We start from the raw sequence: 20,905 nt of genomic DNA, 5'->3' as shown, positions 1-20,905 counted from the left end.
TATCCTGAAATCCTGTACCTCAGATTGTAGAACCTTTGCCAGTGTCAGCCATGTGGATGAGTCACGGCCATTGCTTGGCCAATGTGCTCTCTGTGAAAGACTGAGAGAATGTTTTCTCTCCATGTGACTCTCCTTAGGCACACTGTACATCATCGATCACTATCCTCTTTGGCCCCATAATCTTCTTGATCAGAAAATTTGGGACACTACCATGTGCTATGGTTTCTTGATGCACACTAAGTTGCTCTACTATCAAAAGGATCTAAGTAAGAGAGGAAACTCCAGATTCAAACATATCTACATTCCTACTCTGCATATTCCTTCATGAACTTCACAGGGCTACAGAAGACTGCAAAAATATAAAGTAACAATAATGGCTACAACAACAGTGACAGGCATTATCTTGCCCTCTGCTCCAAGGCTCCAAAGACAGCAAGGTGTGTGTCCACTGCCAGGTGAGGGTTTAGGGGTGGGGAGGGGGGCCAATCACACCTCAGTGGAGGAGCCCTGCTGTGCTCAGCACATGCTGAGTGCCACACGGACAGCACAGACATGCGGATATTTTGAAGAATATTCTAGAAACAAAACAAACTAACTCCTAGCTCTTATTGTTTATTTGTCTACAATTTCTAGATTGCCAATGGATGAACACAGTTTGAGGCAATTTTTTTTTTTCTTCTTATTTTTTGGCAGAACTGGGGATTGAACTCAGGCCCTTGAGCTTGCCAGGCAAGTGCTTATTCTACTGAGCCATCTTCCTGGTCCTTGAGGTTGTTTTAGTCACACATTTCCTCCCTTTCTCTAAGAAACTTGAATCTGACAGTGTTTCCAATGTGTCCATGAGAGCCACTGCTCTCACACACAAGTTCTCTGGGACTATGCTGAACAGTGGTGAGCTGTGAGCAGAGGCTGCTTTTTTCCTATGGATGACTGAGCGTGGGCACATCAGATCCAAGAGGGTACGATGGTCCTGAGGTTACTCTATCTATGAAAATGTCAGAATGTGAGCACCCTGTTCTTAGGTCCCCTTTAAAATGACCCTGCAGTAATGTGACAGTGCCACTCAAACCCCTAGCTGTGTTTGCAGATCTTCAGTCATCCTCAGAGTAAACAATCCAACATCTGGGAAAAATCAATAGAAAAGTTCTACAAAGTCCTACTTGAATTTATTTTTTACATGGACAAACTCACTTCATAAAACACACCTCACAAAAAATTCAGAGATTTTTTAAGTAAAGCAGAAAAAGCTAGCCAATCCCTTTAATATTTTAGGCAAATCTGGTGAAGAAAAGTTTTCCTTGGGCACTGGCTGAGTATCAGCACTATTTTAGGCCTGATTACCAGCTAGAATGAATGGCTGACAGGGCCAGGTGGGCATGTCAGGCTCTGCAGGCACCCAAGAAGTGGCAGGACCTGGTGCTTGAGCTTGGGGTCACAAGGCTGAGGGTCTGGGAGAAAGACAGTCCACAGAACAAGCATCACAGGCTCCTGCCAAGCTGACAGGTGAGGGCCACCACAGCTGAGCTCCCCTGCTCCCTGAGGAAGCAAACACTGCAGCTCAGAGACCCTAACTGCTATGGAATTATCTGAGGCAGAGGTGAGATGGAGAAAGGAAAGAGCTATCAAACTCCTGTATTCTCTAATCTTTTCCACAAATGTGATTATACTGGGTGGGAAGGAAGCCAGGCCTAGAGTCTAGCTCACTTTATTTATTTATCTTTATTTTTTATTTTTTCCAGCTCATTTTAAGTACAGAGCTCTTTCCCATTATCAGAAGAAGACACCACTTTTCCAGCTTGGCACCCATGATACTTCCCATATCAATTCTGCCTCCTAAAGAATGTGGTGGCCCCAGAGAAGAAGTCAACCTTTTGTACCAGCACTCAGACTCTGTTTAGGGGACAGGAGAGTGAGCAAAGGACTGACCTTATTTGAAAATAAACAGGTAAGTTCCACTTATTATTGAAGCTATGATAGGCAGGATGTGCTCTTAGCCTTTTCACACTGGCCTGGGACCCACACTGTCGTTCAAATCTTCTTACAAAATCCATACTTATGGTATATTTCTAAAATAAGAACAGTGGAATTATCATTATCAGTAAGTTAACCAGGTGCACACACTGGAAACTAATCAAGATCAGTCAACAGGAGAGTCACAGTTCTAGAGTTGACCGAGACCTTGCAGAAGCTCCCATCTAATATCCCCACTTAGGGATGTGGTAGTATCTAGAGCAGTTGCTGATAGGCCCATAGTCTTCCATGGCAAAGTCTTTCTGAAACCCAGAAGGACTATCCTAAGTCCAGTGCTAGTTCAACAGCACTCATAGTCCAGGGCACCCAACTCCATTCATCAGAGGACAGTGGATTAAGTGGTATAATTCACTGTCTCTCTAGAAGGAAGAAAAAAAAACCTTTTTTTTTTTTTGAGACAGGGTCTCACTCTACAGTTCAGGCTGGCCTCAAACTCACGGTGATTCTCCTGCTTCAGCCATCTGAGTGCTGGGATTATAGGCATGTGCCACCAGTCCTGGCTAAGAAAACATTTTAAAGAAAAAAGAGAGTATCATATCCATTTTACAGGTAAGAGGGCATGAAAACTGTCAGGAGGACTAATATCATCAAAACCCCCCAACTAATACCTTGATCACTGCTTCCTTTTCTGAGGGAGTCAGGCAGAAGCTTCCCAAAAGCCAAAACAAACAGCAGGGGAAGCAGACCCTTAGTGTCAGCAGCTGGCTGCATACTCCTTCTGTGGGTTCCCTTTTCCTTCAGCCCCAGGCTCTACCAAAGTAGTACTAGACCTTTTATATTCTCTTCAGATGGGGTGGGCAGACCCAACCCAGGTCACCAAACTATGACCCCGAATATGCAGAGGCCTATGCTTAGAAAAGAATTTCAGTGCAGTCAAAACCCCAGGCTTTAAAATTGTGGCAACCAGACTCAGGCAACGTTCCTCATAATCCAAGGGTGGCACAGGTGTGTGGAACTAAGGTGTAGAAGGGCTCTAATCCCATTTTTGGGATAAACCTTCATCTATGGATTGGCAGATGTTAAAAGAATGCCAGGCTACTTCCCTCTGCATAGCAATGTGCTGCATTAAGGCTAAAGGTTACAGTTGGTCTTGAAAAAAGGTGATGGGAGACCTAAGGAAAATGCAGCCACAGACACTGAATACTGGTTGAGAACTGCAAAGTCATGGTTCTATTAGAAAGGCTCTTTCTGAGTGGAAACATCTATGGAGTAGACGCAGCCAATGCGACCCTTTAGAGAGCCCAGCAAACCATGAAGCTCCCTCTGCAGCTCAGCCTTAACCCAGCATTTTACCCTGTTCACGGTATCCAATTTAAAAAGTCCTACTTTTAAATTCACAGAAATTGTTACACCATTTATCAAAAACAACGCAAATCATCCTATTATTTAATATGCTACAACATGAGACAATCAGAGAACTGGTAAAAGCTATTTCTGGGACCAAAAAAGCTCTAAGCTATTATCTACACTATTTTGAAGTCTACTTAGCTCCAAACTCTGCATGTTTACCTTGTACCTTTCTATGCATTTAAAAGAAGCAAATTAAGCAGATTGACTACCAAAAGCAGCAAATAGAACTAGAATTGACAACTATGATAACTGGCAACAGTATGCAGAAGTAAAAGAGATCAGATGCAACTGAAGGAGGCATCGGTGTGCTGGCAAACAAGTCCCATGTATCACCTGGATGCAGCAGGTGCAGAGGGGTGAGGGGAGGGAAATCAAGGGTCCCAGGAGCAGGTGCTACAGGAGTGAGAGAAAAGCACAACTGAACAGACAGCTCATGGACAAAAATGCTCCAAAATGGACGAAAGACAGCTCATGGATGGAAAAGCTCAATTCAGGAAATCCAACATATTCCATACATAAATAAAAAGAAGTTTACATAAGGCAAACAGTGGAATTTGGCACACCAAAGAGATAATCTTAAAAGCAAACAGAAAAAAAGTATTAACAATGGACAAAAAACAGATTAATAGTTGATTTCATAACAAAGGTCCGATACATGGCTATATAAGCTGAGTCTGGCAAAACCACTCTTCAAACAGAAGTTTCTAGCAGAAAAACTGTAGGAAGATGATACAAGAAGATAGCCAAGAAAGAACAACAGCAACACAAAGGACAAGCCCCAGCAGAAACTCACAGTGCAAGGACTATAGGACTGTGTAAACAACAGAGCTAATGCCCAGGCCAAAGGAATAACATGTAAGAGTCAGCCTGGAACAGCTGCACACACCGTGGGATGCCACAGTGAGCACTAAAGTCTTCCAAGTTCCCTCTCCTGTTCAGGATGAGGCTGAAGAACACCAGGTAACTTGGCTTCTGTTAAGAAGAGAAGTAACATCTATCAGCTTTCACTTAGGATACACAGAAATAAAAAAGGTCTTGATATCCATATTAATAAAAGGAAAAACAAGGAATAAAGGAGAAAAATCCCTAAAAGTCTAAAATGCAAAGGAATAGAGAAAGAAGAGTGAAGAAAACAGGGGTACAAAATAAGTAACCCAACGCAGCAGCCAGGGTTCGTTCCCCGGCATGCTGTGCTGGCCCCGCCCCCGGGGTGTGCTGAGATGGTGATTTGAGACTGGGCATGGTGGTGCACACCTGTAATCCTAGCTCTTTGGGAGGCTGAACACAGGAGAATCACTACGAGTCCAATCAATGTAGTAAGACTCTGTAGATCCTTAAAAAAACAAACAAACAAACAAACAAACAAAGAAAACCCCCCCAAAACAAAGTACCCCAAATACAAAATAAACCCCCAATATACCAATAATTACAGTCATTTAGATTTAACAAACCACCTAACTTAAATAATAAGGCAAAGGTTGTTTTATTAGATAAAAAAAAATCCACAACCCAAACTCCAGCAGGAAGGCTGAGACACACAGCAAGGAGGTGCGTGTCGGGTTCAGGCATCTGCCCCATGCTCATGGCCTGGACACAGTTAAGAGGCCACACAGGGGAAAAGAGCATCAAACATGCTTTGGGAATCTCAACTATGAAAGCTTTTGAGTCACAACAGGCTGTACCCCAGATTCTGGGAGGCTACAGCAGGGAGATCAAAGGTGCTGTCCAGGTATTAGCAGCTTAGTGATACTATGTCTCAAAATAAAGTGTGTGTCCTGGGTTCAACCTCCAGTCTCAAAGAACAAAACAAAGAAACATCACCCCCAAATCTAATCCTTCCTAATTTGTAAAACTATAAATGATATTTATACAAAATAATTTAAAATCCAATCGTTATTTTTGTTCCAAATTGTACAGTAATGATATATAAACTTAATTTTCCATGGAAAACAAATGCAAAGATAATGACTTCATAGATCCTTAGGATTTCTTAAACAAAGTTAGAAAATAATGTACCTATCTAGTCACAATTGTTACCTAGACTGAATTTATACTTTATAGTCTAAAAGAAATATTTCTGTCCTGAAAGTGTCAGAGACCATAACTTGGATAAAATAATGCATTTTAAATTTTTACTTAGCAACTCAAATTTTTGTTTTTAATACAGCACAGAGCCAAGAGTATATAGAAGAGAACATGACTTCCCCAAAGTCTCGGGTTAGTATCTTCACAAACCAAGAAGATAGAAAGCTACCTGGTGAAATGCATCAGGGTCCCCAGGATTAAACAGTGAGGGGAGTTTTTCTTCTAGTCCTTTTGCTATTTCTGGCCAGACAGAGTTTACCAAGAAGTCATAACCAGGAACAGTGGTGCCCTTCTCACTGTAAAACAAGAGAAAAATCTTGGTCAAGTTCACCATCACATAATTACAAAGAGGAAATTTCCACAGTGTTGTTTCTACCTCTATTATATTAAAAATTCTCAGCCTAGAACTTATTTCAACGTCTTAATTTTTTTAAAATTTTTAAAAAAATTTGATACAGGATCTTGCTATGCTACTCAGACTCATAGTGATCTTCCTGTCTCAGCCTCCCTAGCACTGGGATTACAGGCGTGCACCACCATGCCCAGTTTCAGGGCCTGCACAGCATGCAGTACCAGGGATTAAACTTGGGTCCCTGAGCTTGCCAAGCAGGCACTTAGGCCACCAAGCTCTCTCCCCAGTCCATTTTAACTTTTTTTAAAGACCAGATATGTCAACTAGCGTATTTCTATACCTGAGGTACTATGACATCCCTAGATCTTGGTGTCATTTTGAACCTGACACCTTTCACGGAGCCCAACTCCCACACCAATGTGAAAGATAAGGCCAAGTCACTGCATGTATAGCCACTGCTCTCCATTTACAAAAGCTGCTGCCCCAATGTTCTTTACCACAGAAGAAGCAAGCTGGACACCACTAGAAGTCTGCAAATGATGTAAACTTTTCATTACTTTACCCTTATTGCCCTACCTTGAAAATTATTTTCAGTTCTAAAATTCTATGACTTTTATTCAAATCTTGATAGAACAAAACTGAGAACAGATTCATGCATTTTTGTGTGTACATGTTTTAGGATTTTCAACACTGGAGGTGGGATTTCTTTTTCAGACAATGCTTCATTATACAGTCCAGACTGGCTTTGAACTCACTCTGTAGCCCAGGCTGGCCTTAAACCCTCAATAATTCTCTTGTCTCCGCTTCTTGAATACTAGGATTACAAGTGTGTGCTACTATATCTGGTAGCATGTTGGGTTTCTATTTCAAAAACTTCACATACACACACACACACACACACACACACACACACACCAAAAAACCACTGAGACTAAACACACTTCAGAGTCAGCAAACCTGAGTTCACATGGCAGGTCAGGTCTTAGGCAAAACATGTTACCCCGTACACATGTATTTTTTTTTCCTAAAAATGGACACAACATGTATCTAGACAAACTACACTCAATTTAAACTACACTCATTTTTAAGATAATTTTCTTTAAAGATGGTGAGCAATTTAATCTTAATTTTATTTTGGCTAATCTGGGAGTTGTACAACTAAACTGTCATATCACTCTAGGACTTAAAATTCTAGTAGGTATTAAACTGAAAAAAGGGTTTTATAATTTTCCCACTCAGCAGAAGGTATTTGGACAGGGCATCAAGGAAGCACTGCTTCTACGTCCAGGAATAGCATTCAATGATCTTATTTAGAGCTTTGCCTGAGCAAGGAGGAAAACTACACAGGAGGAAGAGGCAAGGAAAATACTTGCTCCCGCAAGGACCCCACATACTGGGTCATCAGATTTTCCACGGGAGGTGGTATAAGGCATCTAGAAAAGAATGAAACTGAAGATTTACAGACACAACAGTATAATCAACATCAAATAATTAATCTCTGCATTCACAAAGAAAGTGTCAAATTAAAGACCCCTCCCCAAATTTAAGACCTGCAAGATTAACAGGTGACCACTGAAGAGAACAAGCCTCTTGATCCTGGATGTTTGTAGAGGGCAATATGTGAGAAAAAAACAGAAAAGGACAAGAGTGACACTGAGCCCTAAGAGTGGAGCAAGGGATGGCAGGGGCATGTAAAAACCACACTGTACTGGACACACTACAGTGCAAGCAGGCAGAGATGACTTAAGAGTCCTCAAGAATCTGAGGCCTCTGCAAGAATTTGGCAGAGGCCTCTTAAACAAAGTTAGAAAATAATGTACCTATCTAGTCACAATTGTTACCTAGACTGAATTTATACTTTATAGTCTAAAAGAAATATTTCTGTCCTGAAAGTGTCAGAGACCATAACTTGGATAAAATAATGCATTTTAAATTTTTACTTAGCAACTCAAATTTTTGTTTTTAATACAGCACAGAGCCAAGAGTATATAGAAGAGAACATGACTTCCCCAAAGTCTCGGGTTAGTAGAGAACTGCTGACAAGGAACTTCTAAAGCTTTGAAACTGGACACTTGAGGACCAAGACTAGCTCTGTCAAACTTAACTACTGGATGCCTCATAACTGTAGCCTCTTTAATTTTATATCATGACTTGTACTAAGTTCTTATCCTCAACACAAATCCAACTACATATTCATGATTACCATGCTAAAGAGGCAAAATAAGTCCTCATCTACAATGATTCAGGAATACACAAAGGTACCTCAAAGCTCAAGTAGAATATTAATCATCCTGCATATGTGAACACAAGGACCTTATTTCCCTTCTTATCAATGAAAATTCCTGAACTCTTTCATTTTGCAAGCACTACTAGGCAGCTGCTGACTTCAAGAAATGTGTCACAAGGTGAGGAAGAACAGGCAAGGCAGGCAGTGACCCTTTATTACATGAAGTTGATCCACAGCAGAAGCAAAGGCGCTGTGTCCTGGACACAATTCATGATGAACACCAGGATAAAGCACAGTCTCTTCAAAGAAGCAATGGCTCAGATAGGTCTACATATAGAATAACAGTGCCATAGAGAGACAAAGAAAACAGTAAGAAGGCTTGAGAGGTAGCTCGGTGGTCTAAGTGCCTACCTGGCAAGCGCAAGGACCCAAGTTTGATATCCCTGGTACCACATGCCATGCCAGCCCCAGGTGCCAAGCTGGCCACTGAAACCAGGCACAGTGGGGTACCCCTGTAATCTCAGCACTATGCAAGCTGAGACATGAGGATCACTATGTCTGAGCTTCATAGTGAGACCATGTACCAAATAAATAAAATATTTAAAAAAAGAAAGAAAGAAAAACAGTAAGAGAAAGGGCAACAAGAACACACAAGCAGGCAGGTGCAAAGGTACTGGGGAAAGGTGGCCAGCACCATGGTCAGAGCACCAAGAGGTACGGAGGACAACTTCCACACAAACTTTTTAGTGAAGAGATGCCAGGGCCAGACCAGAAGGCGCCTTCTCTCCTCTACCCAGAAGCCTTGCTATTCCCATGAGCACTGAGAAGCCACCCAAGATTCAGGAAAAAGGCACAGTCTAAGGATCTCAGAAGTTCTGAAATACTCAGTGGGAGAACCTGCTTTTCTGGACAAGAGACAATAATAGACTGGGCCATTGTACTCATTAAGGTAATGGGATATTTACAAAAGCATGGGAAGTCATGAAAACTGATGAGAGGAGAAACTGAGGATGAACTCATACACGCTACAAAGTTTGTTGAAACTGGGGCTGGAGAGATGGCTCAGTGGTCTAAAGCACCTACTTAGAAAAAACTTAGCAAAGCAAAGGGACCGCGGTTCAATCCCCCAGCACCACATGCCAGTCAGTGCCGCCCCCTGGTGGGCTGAGCTGGCCACACACACTAAATAAATAAATAAATAAATAAATAAATAAATAAATAAAATTTAAAAAAAAAGTTTGTTGAAACTGAACTGACAATGGTACAGGAGGATGCAGAATCATGGAAGGAATGCACCTGTGACTGGATGGTGGAGTCAATAAGAAGTGTAGAGAAGGAAAAAGGCCAGGTTCTAACAGCCTTAGGCCCAGGCTCTTCAGTGGGACAAAGTGATGGTACTTGCCTCACTGCATCAGGGGGAGAAAGAGAGCCGAAGCTCACCAGGGACCTGTCCATGTGAGTAGTGTACCTGCTGTGCATTAGCAGTGGCCAGTGCAGGTGCAAAAAGGTGGAGTTGAGGTTGAAGTGGTCAAGACAGAGTCCCTGGGGTTACCTTGAGACAGCTCCTGCTGTAACTTCCCGGAGAAGGCAGCAGTGATGAGGAACAAAGTCCAGAAGCTTGTTATACATGACCTGAAGACCACTAGGGTGGGACTCAACGAAGTGCTCCACAATCACCTAGGAAAGGGAATAGCATTTTTATTTTGTTATTTTTTTTTTCATTTATGTATTTGATACAGGGTCCCCTATGCAGTTTGGACTTGTAGTGATCCTCCTGTTTTCAGCTTCCCCAGAGCTGGGATTACAGGCGTGCGCCACTATGTCGGGACTCAGCTGGGGCTCAGCATGCTCTGGGGGCGAGGCCAGCACAGCACATGTAACGGGGGATCGAACTCTGGTCCCTATGCTTGCCAAAGCAGGTGCTTAGTCCACTGAGCTATCTCGCCGGCCCAGGAATTTTTAAAAGTATTTAAAAGAGAAATATAGATGATATATAGAAACAAAAAAAGAAAAACACACTTAGAAATATACTTCATTAGCTGGGCATGGTGGTACACACCTTAAATTACACACTCTGGGAGGAGTGTGAGGCAGGAAGATAGCAAGTTTGAGACCAGCCTAGGCAACTAAGTGAGGCCCTGTTTCAAAATAAAAACTAGGGGGAAAAAGGTTGGGGATGATGCTTAACATGCAAGCCCTGGGTTAGATCTCCAGGACTAAAAAACACCAAAATAACCAAACAAAACCCATTCCTCATGGCCACTGTTCTCTCCAATTAAAATTAGGTCATATTTGGAACCAGTTCCTACTTTTGCTTGAACTGTTTTGACAGTGGGGGAGATGAAAGCTAGCCAAGATGTTGGCCAGGGCTGATAAACTCTCACATTCACTGGCTTCCAGATGACCCTGAACAGAAATAGTATCTTTTTTTCAATGACTTAAGTCGGAGCACAGGGTTCCTACCACATCATCCCTCACTGCTTTGATCCTGTCATGATTCAGCCTAGGGGAAGTGTTAGAGAAATCAAAGAAAATATATATATATTTTTTAGTTTCTGGTCCTAAGGTTGAGAGTCAACTCATGATATACCACAGGGTAAGTACCCAAATTCAAGTAAAATAGAGCTGTGATTTACTTAATATGCCACAAGCTTCTAATATTTCTTCAATTTAACATATCACATTCAGTTCAATAAGGGAAAAGGACATAGCTACTAAAATAATTTTACTTACTGATAAATAATTCAAACAATTTCTCCTTTTCCCTCTCCAAAGATAGGTATGGAATGCAGCAACATACCAAAGCAGGAAATTGAAGGTCATTCTAGACTTAATCTGCAAATTTCATTTTTATTTTTGGGATTCAATTTTCCCCTTAAAAAATTATAAGGATTTTCACTTTTTAGTCACAGGAATTTCTCTGTACAGTTCTTACTGGACAGAGTGACAGGGCTAGAAAAACACCTGCCAACACCAAGGACAGGCCTCCTGACTTCTACTAGTTCACCCACAATACATGCTGCTTCTGGTAACCTGCCCTCTGGCCATTCCTGGCACAGCACACTTACTCCTATTCTTTATCTGTATCCTAATGGGTGAGGGGCACTGGTAGCCAAGTGCCACCTTCTAATTTGCGATTAAAACCCTTCATGTCTGAATACTGCTCCCTCACCATTCTGATTTAACAGACTCCGACTACTCAAGCATTGGGCCCACAGTCACCACCTCACGAAGGTCTGTGGGTGCACACTGCAGTTCCCATTCACACACCTTACATGCTCACAGCTCTCTGTGCCACCTCCTGTGAGGCAGCACTGTTATGTGCTTCCTTAGTTTACTCCACCCACAAGACTGGTTACAAAGTCTGCATAATGGACTAAAGATATAATGGACATGCGTCTGGTTAGGCAAAACTTGTTCTGAAGTGAAGGCCATACCTGAGCTGCACATTAGGGCACACCAACTGTGCCCATGAACCCCTGTGCTCATGTTGGTCCTGTAGTAATTAGGACCTCAGAGTAAGGCCTCAGGCATACCTCACCCCAGCCCAGCAGAACGCAATCACAGCAGCTACCCAGCATACAAACCTCATCTATGTAGGGTTTCACCAGCACCTGGCCCACCAAGGCCTCGGCATCCCTTGTCTTGTCGATGGTGGCATAAGTGCGCAGGCAGTGCCGCACAATGTCCACACTGGAGGTCTGTAGGCCTTCCAGCAGGAGGCCCTCCAGGGACTGCTGCAGCATGGCTGTGATGCCAGCTATGCGCTGTGGGAACAAACGACAAGCACTTTCTGAAACTCACTGGTGCTTCACCCCCACGAGATAGTAGGCCACAGTCACATTTCTTGGGGTAATGAATCTCTCCCCATCCTCATAATCTCTATAAACAGACTTCTGATTCATCAAAGAAGAATTTAGAAAGTTTACATAAAGAGAAAAAGCAAATTTCTTCTACAGCTACAAAGGAAATCTTTTTGCTAAATATAGATTTCAAGCTTAACAAAGGCTTCAGAAAAATTAAATCTGATTATATGTCCAATTATATAAAGTTCAGAAATGAATGTTGTTCTGTGATTTAGAACATGTGGCTGAGTCTATACATGCATGTGTCCTTAGATTATCTCAAAATGATTTCTCAAGTTCCCCAACAGTGCACAGGAAAGGTCCAGGCAACACTCACAGGCCGAACTGTGTCCAGGAGAGGCATGCCCTTGCTCTGCACCGCATGGAACTGCAGCTGGTTGAACTCCGTGGCGATTCTCTCTAGGACCTGTCCAGTCAGGAGTGGGCTATGTGGGGTGACAATCACAGAATTCAGTTTCACAGGTATTCACTTTCTAGAGAGCCAGGGCATGGCTCACACCTATGTGCCCAGCTTTCCCAATGTGTGTTTTTCAATGGCCACCTTGTTACAAGGTCCAGGCTGGTCTTCTATGCCATGTGCCCACCATTTCCTGGGAATGGTGGGTGTCAGCAAGTGTTGCCTGGCCTCAGAAGGTGAAGCAGAAGCCCAGCTGTCTGGACAGCAGGGTGGCCACATGCTGGACTCTCACTTTACTCCTGACCTCCCTTCTCTCTTGTTCCCTCTCCCTCTACTCATCTGAGTTCTTCCCTATTTTTTTACCTGCTCATTCTCCCTTCTAAAATACAGCCATACCTTAGTATTGGTGTTAATTGGCTCTGGCAGGACTAAGAGACACCAAAAGTGATGAGTACCAAACAAGTCTGGCTGAAAAGGGTTGCAAGTCATGAGACAACAGACACTGACACCTTCTAGCTTGTGTATCAAGTACCAAACAAGTATCATGACACAATTTTTACATAAAAACAAGTACTAGTATCTCTAAGTTTCAAAGCAGTTGAATACAAAAGTCCGAATTACTTCTAACACCTGTAAAATACCAGTCATGCTACCTCAATAAATAAGACTGGCTCTCCAATAGCAATAAATAAATTCTCTCAGAATAGGCTTAAACAATAATTTAAAATTATGTCACAGTTTCTATCCTTGGAGTGAGTTCTACAGAGAAGACATTCACTGCATCTGCCACCAAGTAGAATAAATACATGTTCTCCTAAAACAATATGAAGCACAACCACTGCTCAATTACAAGTAAACAACAAAGAAAAGAAGAGCAGAACCATCATCTCTAGAGGACAAGTCTAGAAGTGAGGAAAAGTCCACAGCATAAAGACACAGGAGATGCCACATACTGATACCAGTGTCTGCAAAGTCCTGTGCTTAGTTCAGAGGGACAGGAGAGCAGCTGCCCAGCATGACTCTAGAATGTCCCAGCTCTCTCCTAAAGAACCCAGGGTAGATTTATTATTCATTATATATGCTTCTTGACCTGACAGAAAGGTGTTTACTCTGTACTGGCATGTTCTGGTTAACTTCTCTACCATCAAATTTGCTCATCTGAGCCAAAGAAAAGCCCATGAAAGCAACAAAGACCAAGGAAGGGTACTGAGCCTGCTACTCTGAAAACAGACATTCCAAAGGAACAGCACAGACAGAAACAGACATTCCTCACAGTGTGTGATGCCTGACCTTCCTTCAGGTACCTGCCAGCTCCACACTCAGTGTAATGAGCAAGACTTGGCATCCAACATCAGAGATCTCACAGTCTGATGGGAAAATCAACCAAGTCAATTGCAGCTCTGGCCTCACAGGGAAGATTCCTGGCAGACCTGGAGGCTGGAGGAACAGCATCAAAACAAGCACCCATGGAAGAGGGGTCAAGAAGGACTTCTCAGAGGAGGGGAACCTGCAGTCAAATTTTATACAAGATTACTTCCGCAATGTCTTGTGTGTACATTCATTAGTTTCATTAGAACCAAACTAAGTAGGGTATAGTTAAAGAAAGCAGCCAGGATCAACACATCTACCAGAGAAGGCTGAATTTTACGAAACAGTATGTCAAAACTTGCCTTTTTCCCTATCCAGTGTCTTCAACAACCACCTTTCCACACCTTATACACATCGTGAGCTGGATTTGGAATTACATGGGCCTAGAGAAGGTGAACATGAAAGTATCTACCTATAACTGGCGATGCATCAATGCACTGATCACTAATGTTCACAGCAGCCAGGGAGCCACTTTAGAGAAGGACGAAGGAGAACTGGGGAAGAGAGAGCTACAGGGAAGTAGAACATTTAAGTATCCAATGACTGAGCAGAGGTGAGATGTGATTAGGCAAACAAACCTGCAAGACCACCTGCAGCTCCAATGAAGGCACTGAGGGGCACTGAGGAGCCCTGCCCAAGAACGAAAATGTAGAAGAAGAGACAGACATCTCCTAACCTGCAGGTAACCCAGCAACAAAAACAAGATATGCCTAGTGAGAGACAATGGAACCAGTGGAGGTGCCCCTCAACCCCGAACACCACTAGCCTGGGAACAGGGGTAATGCAGGCACCATTTCTTGAGGCAGAAGAGTGGAGTGTGACATTTTTTCCAGTGGCAAAATACAGGTAAGGAACATAATGAGTTCAGTCCCCATGGTCCTACAACACAGCAGGAGACTGTTGGTCAGACTGACCCATGAGTGAGGTTAGAGACACTTGCATGGAGAGAAGGGTCAGCACCTCATAGTAGTTAGGACTGTGAGGTTGAATACGGTTGCCCAAAGATGCCATTACTTAATGCAGCACTAACAACAACACTCTGAGAGAGTGGGCATCCACAAGGAACCTAGAGTCCATTGGAGGAGCATGGCAGAATCAGCAGGACTGGAAAAGGACCAGGGGGCTGAATAAGGACTGTCAATAGTGTAACAGGCATAGTAGCTGAGGACAATCTAGACTCCAAGAGATGGATGATGATGAACAAGTGCAGATGCAGGGACTAAAGAGGCAAAATCATGAACATGGAGGGCTGAAGAAACAAAGACAGCAGGGACTGATCATCAGACAAATCCTGTGCATGAGGAGAAGCAGAGACCCAGCAAGGTAGGGTTATCTCTTCTGTGGATGCTTCACTTCTTAATCTACAGATATACATGGGAATTTCAGGCACTAGCTAGCAGTGCCAAGGAAGTCTACCCCTGAATGGGTAAGTCCTAAAATGTGGTCTGACACCACAGCAGCAAACTCAAACACAGAGAAGAGCATCAACTTGGCTCAGGCCACCTCATGAGCATGCTGTATCACCCTTGGTCACTCCACTCCACTAAGATGCTCAGCTCATGTCTGTATAACCTAGGCCACTCATTACTGAATCTCCTACCTACCTAGCTGATTTCAGATTCACAGTAGGATGTAGGTTAAGACAATTACAGTCTAACAAAGGAAATGGTCTTTGTTTCTTAGTTTGTGAAGCTTCTTCTGTTGTTTATAATTTTCAACTAAATAGGAACTGTACTACTTAATGATACAATGTTAGTGCATTCTGAAGCTCTAGACACATCAACAATAATACCTAGGACCTACTGAAAAGCCTGAAGTAACTGCCATTTCCACATACAACTGACTGGTAAGGACACAACTGATGCACAAGGAAAACATCCAAAGTTAAAATCTTGCACAGAAATCACACTGCCTGCCCCTCACTCCTGGAGAGTGGTCAACAGAAACTATCACCAAACAAACACACAGGCTCTGTATCAGTATTTAGTGGGTACCATTCCATTCAGTATTTTTTTTTTTTTTTTTTTTTTTTTTTTTTTGGAACTGGGATTGAATTCAGGCCCTTGAGCTTGCCAGGCAAGCACTTATTCTACTGAGCTATCTCCCTGGACCCTTCCATACAGTATTTCTCTTGAGCTATTTTTTTTTTTTTTTTTCCTCGAATGCCTTCAGGGCACTTTTGGCCAGCTGGAGAGGTGTGAGGTTCGAACTCCAGCAACCTGAGGCTGACAGCTTTGTGGAAGCAGCCACTTAAAGGCCTGAGCTAGGGCCAGGCCCCCTGAGCTATTTTTATTTATTTTGGTGGTATTAGGGATCGAACTCAGGACCTTGTGCTTGCTAGGCAGGCAAGCATTTATTCCACTGAGCTATCTCCCCAGTCCCTCTCGAGCTACTTTTAAAGACACTAAGCCAGGTTTGGATTTTTTTTTTTTCTAGCTCAAAAAAATTTCTTAGTCTAGGTATGAGGTGTTTAGTAAAAATACTTACCTGCTTGCTTCTAGTGTAGATGTTTCTTTAGAACTTTGAGAGTTTAAGATCTTTTCAATTTTCTCAACTGATCTAATAACTTGTATAAGTCTTAACACACACATCTGTAAAGATGAAAGTGAAGCAAAAAAAAAAAAAAAAAAATCCCAAAGTTTAATTCAAATCCTTAACTCAGAGAAACAGAAACACACATCCAAAAAGTCAACACAAAATAAAATATTTTACATTTTTATTATTTCTACATCACACTAAATCCCAAAGAACGTAATTCCTAATTTCAGATTTCTAGAACAAGTATATCTCAATAGTCTATCACAAATATATAATTAAAACAATATACGTCACTTCTTTCTTTCTTTTTTTTTTTTTCAGAATAGAATATTTTATTGGGAAAGAAAGCTTCTGTCTCAGACAGGACAAAAGGGGGGTCTGAGTGGGTTGCCCCTACTTTCTTATTCCGTATTCATTTTTACATCCCTCATTATAATGAGCCTTTCTTCTGGCTCTATTTAAGACTGCTTTTTTATGTTTTAATTTCCAACCATACTCTCTAATTACATGAGCACAATTCACCTATACACAAGTGTCAATTCAGTAAGACACTACACAAGGCAAATACTATCAAAGACTGTAAGGAACATTATAACAAAAAGATATAGTTATTCACTAAATAGTCACTTAGCACTGCTATGAAGCAAATTATTCTGCCAGACACATGGAATACATGAATGAACAAGTAATCCCCCTGCTCTCTTGACAGTTAAGGTCTTTTCTGAAACACATTATGTCCTGAGTCTTTGGAGGAAAGCTACGAAGAGATCTAAAGGAGAACTAATCAGAAGATCTCTAAAACAGGCTTCTCTTCCCTGAGGTTTTAAAAATGTATGGTAAATATAAATTTAGAAAGCATGAAGCAAAACACAGATTAGAGTGAAGATCCTAAATTCTAAAGTCTAATTCTGCCATTATGCAGCCATAATTATAAAAAAATCAGACAATAAAACCAAAACACAGGACCACTGTGCAGTCCAGCAATACATGCAGAATACAATGGAGACAATGATGGCACCTTCTTCCCCAGATTGGGGCGAAGGACACCCTTCAGCAGAGGTGGAAAGCAATTGTCTCTAAGTTCCTTCCACTCTGAATAGCCTCTCTGCAGAGGGCTGCAAAAATAACACACAGGCTAAACTTTAAAGTACATCACTGTCAGTCATTACTGCTTCTTCCTTTAAAAAAATGAGGGATTTTATCTAGCAGCCACTCAGTACCTCTGAAATTCTGTCTCCTATCTCCTAATAAGGTCTAACAGAACTGAAAAGGGGAAGCATGAGGAGACTATTAGCTGGCATGTGACATATTTCCTTAAAAACATTAATACTACGATGAGCAAATTCAAGCATAAGAAGAATCTGCAGTTGGGTGTGGGGAGCAGGCCTATAATCTCAGCACCAGGGACGCAGAGGCAGGAGGATCACTGCAAGTTTGAGGCCAGCTTGGGCTATGAAGAGTTCAAGGCCAGTCTGAACTACATAGCAAAGACCATGTCTAAAAAAAAAGACAAAAAAAAAAAAAATAGGTCTAAAAAAAAAAAAAAAAAAAAGATTATGCAATTTTATTTGCCTTCTTAAAAAATTAATTGCATTTCATTGCCTCTTATTCCTAGGACTTTAATTAGCCTAGGAGAAAGAACAGCTGGATACTGTCCCTACCAGCCCTGCTGAGCTATTGATAGGGACATCATGCTCCTCTCCACAAAGGTCTCAAGAAGGGTAAGGCCACACCCCTAGTGCTGGTGGCTACAACATGCTGGAGCAAGTCAAAGCTTTAAAGGGAGAATACCACAGCATACCTTTTTTCCCCTAATGTCCTCTTGCTTAGACATTCGTTCATCTACTGCTCGAATTCCTTCACTGACAGATGATCTAAGACTCTTTCAAAGAATAAAGAAAATCGACTTAAAAATTATTTTGTAACATGACATTTAATTCAGTTCTGCAAGATCTAATATCCAAAGGCCAGTATCACACATATACTGACAAAAATTACAAAGTATTAGCCATAACTGCTACGGTGTTACTCATGATTCAGAGTCAGGTTAACATGTAAAACCAAGGCCATGCTGGAGTCACTTGCAAAAGAAAATGTTCCCACAAGGACACCCTAGGCAGTTAAGAGTGGGAAGCCAAATCAATGCATAAGGCACAAAGTGGACCCTGAAAGCTTGTGGATGCTGACAAGGGCAGACAGGAGCTTCTCAGTAGAGGAAAGGGATACTAGACAAATTCAAGTACAGTAAGGCACCCCCTCCCCCACTGGGGGGTACTACAGGCTTCCATTTGGAGAGAAGTAGAAATTAAGAAGGAAGATTGACTTAAGAGAGCTCTATCCAGATAAGATCTTTGGAATAATTCTACACACTTTAAACATTATAAAAATTATGATAAAAATGCTGTTTTTGGAAATTTAGGAATCAAGCCAAGAAAAGGATGTCAAAGTAAAGGGAGGATAAACATGTCCAGAAGCTGATGAAGTAAGCCAAGCATGGATAATCAGGAATCAGGGCCAAAATGACAGTAAGGGGATATTTAGAAAAACTGGACAAATCACAAAATTCTACAGAAAAGTGAATTCATTCATTCAACAAACACTACAAAATGTCAGCTATTGTATAAATCAACAAGGGGACAATGAAGAACAGAGAGCAACAGTCTTAATCCTCAGTGATCTCAGAATCCCATATGAATTCAGAAATTGGGATTTAAAAAAGAAGAGAAGATCTGTGGCTAACATGACAAGTAAAGAGGTGGCTCTATAGATAGCTGTGAGAAAGGGCACAGGGAGGGTGGCAGACAGGGGCAAGGCAAGATTTTGTGAGGGCAGGCCACAGGCAGAGAGGAAGTCGGGAGAGTGATTCATTTCACAGAGTTCACAGAAGCCTGTAAGGTTGAAGACTCAGGAAATACCCCACCCTTGACAGAGTATCCAGGCTGGACAGAGGCAAGTGAAATCCAGCAGTGGACCACAAAAACCAGTCCCTTCCACCCCAGACAAAACTACTTTGATGAGCTTTTAACAAAATCAAACAAGATGGAGACATTTAGAACTGCTTGCTAGTAGACACTCCTCAGAACTTATCTCCATATGAATGCTTTCTGATCTCCCTCCTGTGGATGTCTAACACACATGTCTTTGTTCTGCACTTTCTAGCACTTCACATACACATCACACAAATTCAGGATGTCTGCATGCTAGGCATTGCTGGGCTAAGGCCATTCAAGTTGCGCACCATCTGCCTGTGACCCATGTAGGTCATGATGGGGTAGTACATCAAGCATGTGACACCTCAACAATGCCAGGACACCTGGAAGTGGCCCTGACACAGACTAGGGGTAGATGGTTGGGCAGGACAGGGTACCACAGTGTTCTGCTGGGTGGGATGTCAAAACTTGCCCTTTAAGATGCCTTCTAATGGACTCCCTGTCCGAAACAGCTTAGAGATTGGGCATCTCATTCCCATGGCAAATAAGATTTCAGAGAAATATTGAAATACCATGTTTATTAGGTGTTACATTAATTTGATATTATCCTTCAGCTGCATTAGCATTTAAATAGCTTCTGTAGACTGGTCTAATAACCTAACCAACATACAAAATATCATTTGGAAAAATACACGTGAAATTACAAATGTTTAACACATTTTAGCTGGTTTGAATCACTGGTGGTATCCCATGGGTGCTTGTACCACTGATGGTACAAACAGATCTAATAATTTTGATCAGTTTTTTAAGCAACACAATTAATAAAGTCTATAAAGGCACTGAATCTAGTTAGTTGCTTGAATTTAAATTATTACTTCCCTAATATAAATATTAATATCAATTTTTATTATAATAACCAACACATTTATTTCATTAAAATAAGTTTATTTATATTTATGAATAGTTTATCAATAGTCCATTCTCTAAACATGGAAATCTTATAAGCACCCCACTACTGGTATATATAATGTGCATTTACAACTGCTGTACTATAAAGTAGCTATATTACAATTATTTTTACCATTTTAATATTTTCCTTAAGGAACTATAATATGATAACTTCTGGTCTGCTAAAGGAATGCTTTCTTTGTATTATTAGAATTGAAGACTCCCTGAGAAGTGGTACAAGCCACCTGATGGGACAATTAATTCAAATCAGCTGTTGCGAATGTGTTAAAATACAGTCTGCTCATGAACTAGTGATTACTAACAAGCTAAATTTCTAAATAGCCTCCTCTTCCCATATTTTAAAACACTTTCCTCTAACAATCACCTTAATTCAAACACGTTTTTAGGTTGCATCATATGCTGCAACCTAAAGTAGAGAATCATTTAGTTACACATACAACATCATTTATTTACAACTTTGTTAAAGGCCGAATCCTATAATTACTGAACATTCAACAACAAACAATAAACTTAGATTTAAAGGAACTTTTGGGAAGAAGTTAACAATCATGCTTTGTGGAGGGACAGTTTAATATTGTCTGGGGCACTTACCAGAACTTCTTCTCGTAACTGTCCTAAGGGCACAGACAGCTGGTTGAGGGCTTTGTCCATGCCAACCTAAATGCAAAAACCAAGTAAGTACAAATACATCCCAATCAAAATGATGGTGAGCACCTGTATCATGATCAAAGTGGTACCAGACTGTTCACCAAAAGTACTGTTGGTAGACTATTAAAAAAAAAAAAAAAAAAA

The 20,905-nt window shown here is 41.5% G+C and overlaps 1 protein-coding gene across 3 annotated transcripts in view; it reads right to left on the bottom strand.

The window, feature by feature from the left end:
• Positions 1-20,905, bottom strand: part of Cog2 (component of oligomeric golgi complex 2) — a 48,048-nt gene that overhangs the window by 11,770 nt on the left and 15,373 nt on the right. For all 3 annotated transcript variants that reach the window (XR_002818018.1, XM_004640817.2, XM_004640818.2), the window contains exons 3-10: positions 20,705-20,770; positions 18,016-18,096; positions 16,164-16,267; positions 12,228-12,336; positions 11,633-11,812; positions 9,598-9,722; positions 5,636-5,762; positions 1,927-2,066 (exon numbers count right to left, since the gene is read on the bottom strand). Coding sequence is in view for 2 of the 3 variants with exons in the window: in XM_004640817.2 (XP_004640874.1) it covers positions 1,927-2,066; positions 5,636-5,762; positions 9,598-9,722; positions 11,633-11,812; positions 12,228-12,336; positions 16,164-16,267; positions 18,016-18,096; positions 20,705-20,770 (932 nt within the window). In the remaining variant the exon portion in view is untranslated. The remainder of the gene's footprint in view (positions 1-1,926; positions 2,067-5,635; positions 5,763-9,597; positions 9,723-11,632; positions 11,813-12,227; positions 12,337-16,163; positions 16,268-18,015; positions 18,097-20,704; positions 20,771-20,905) is intronic.

Source organism: Octodon degus, unplaced genomic scaffold (genome assembly GCF_000260255.1).
Source record: "Octodon degus isolate 3935 unplaced genomic scaffold, OctDeg1.0 scaffold00127, whole genome shotgun sequence".
Classification (NCBI taxonomy): Eukaryota; Metazoa; Chordata; class Mammalia; order Rodentia; family Octodontidae; genus Octodon; species Octodon degus.
The sequence above is the reverse complement of the archived record's forward strand: the minus strand, read 5'-3'. Positions and strand labels throughout refer to the sequence as shown.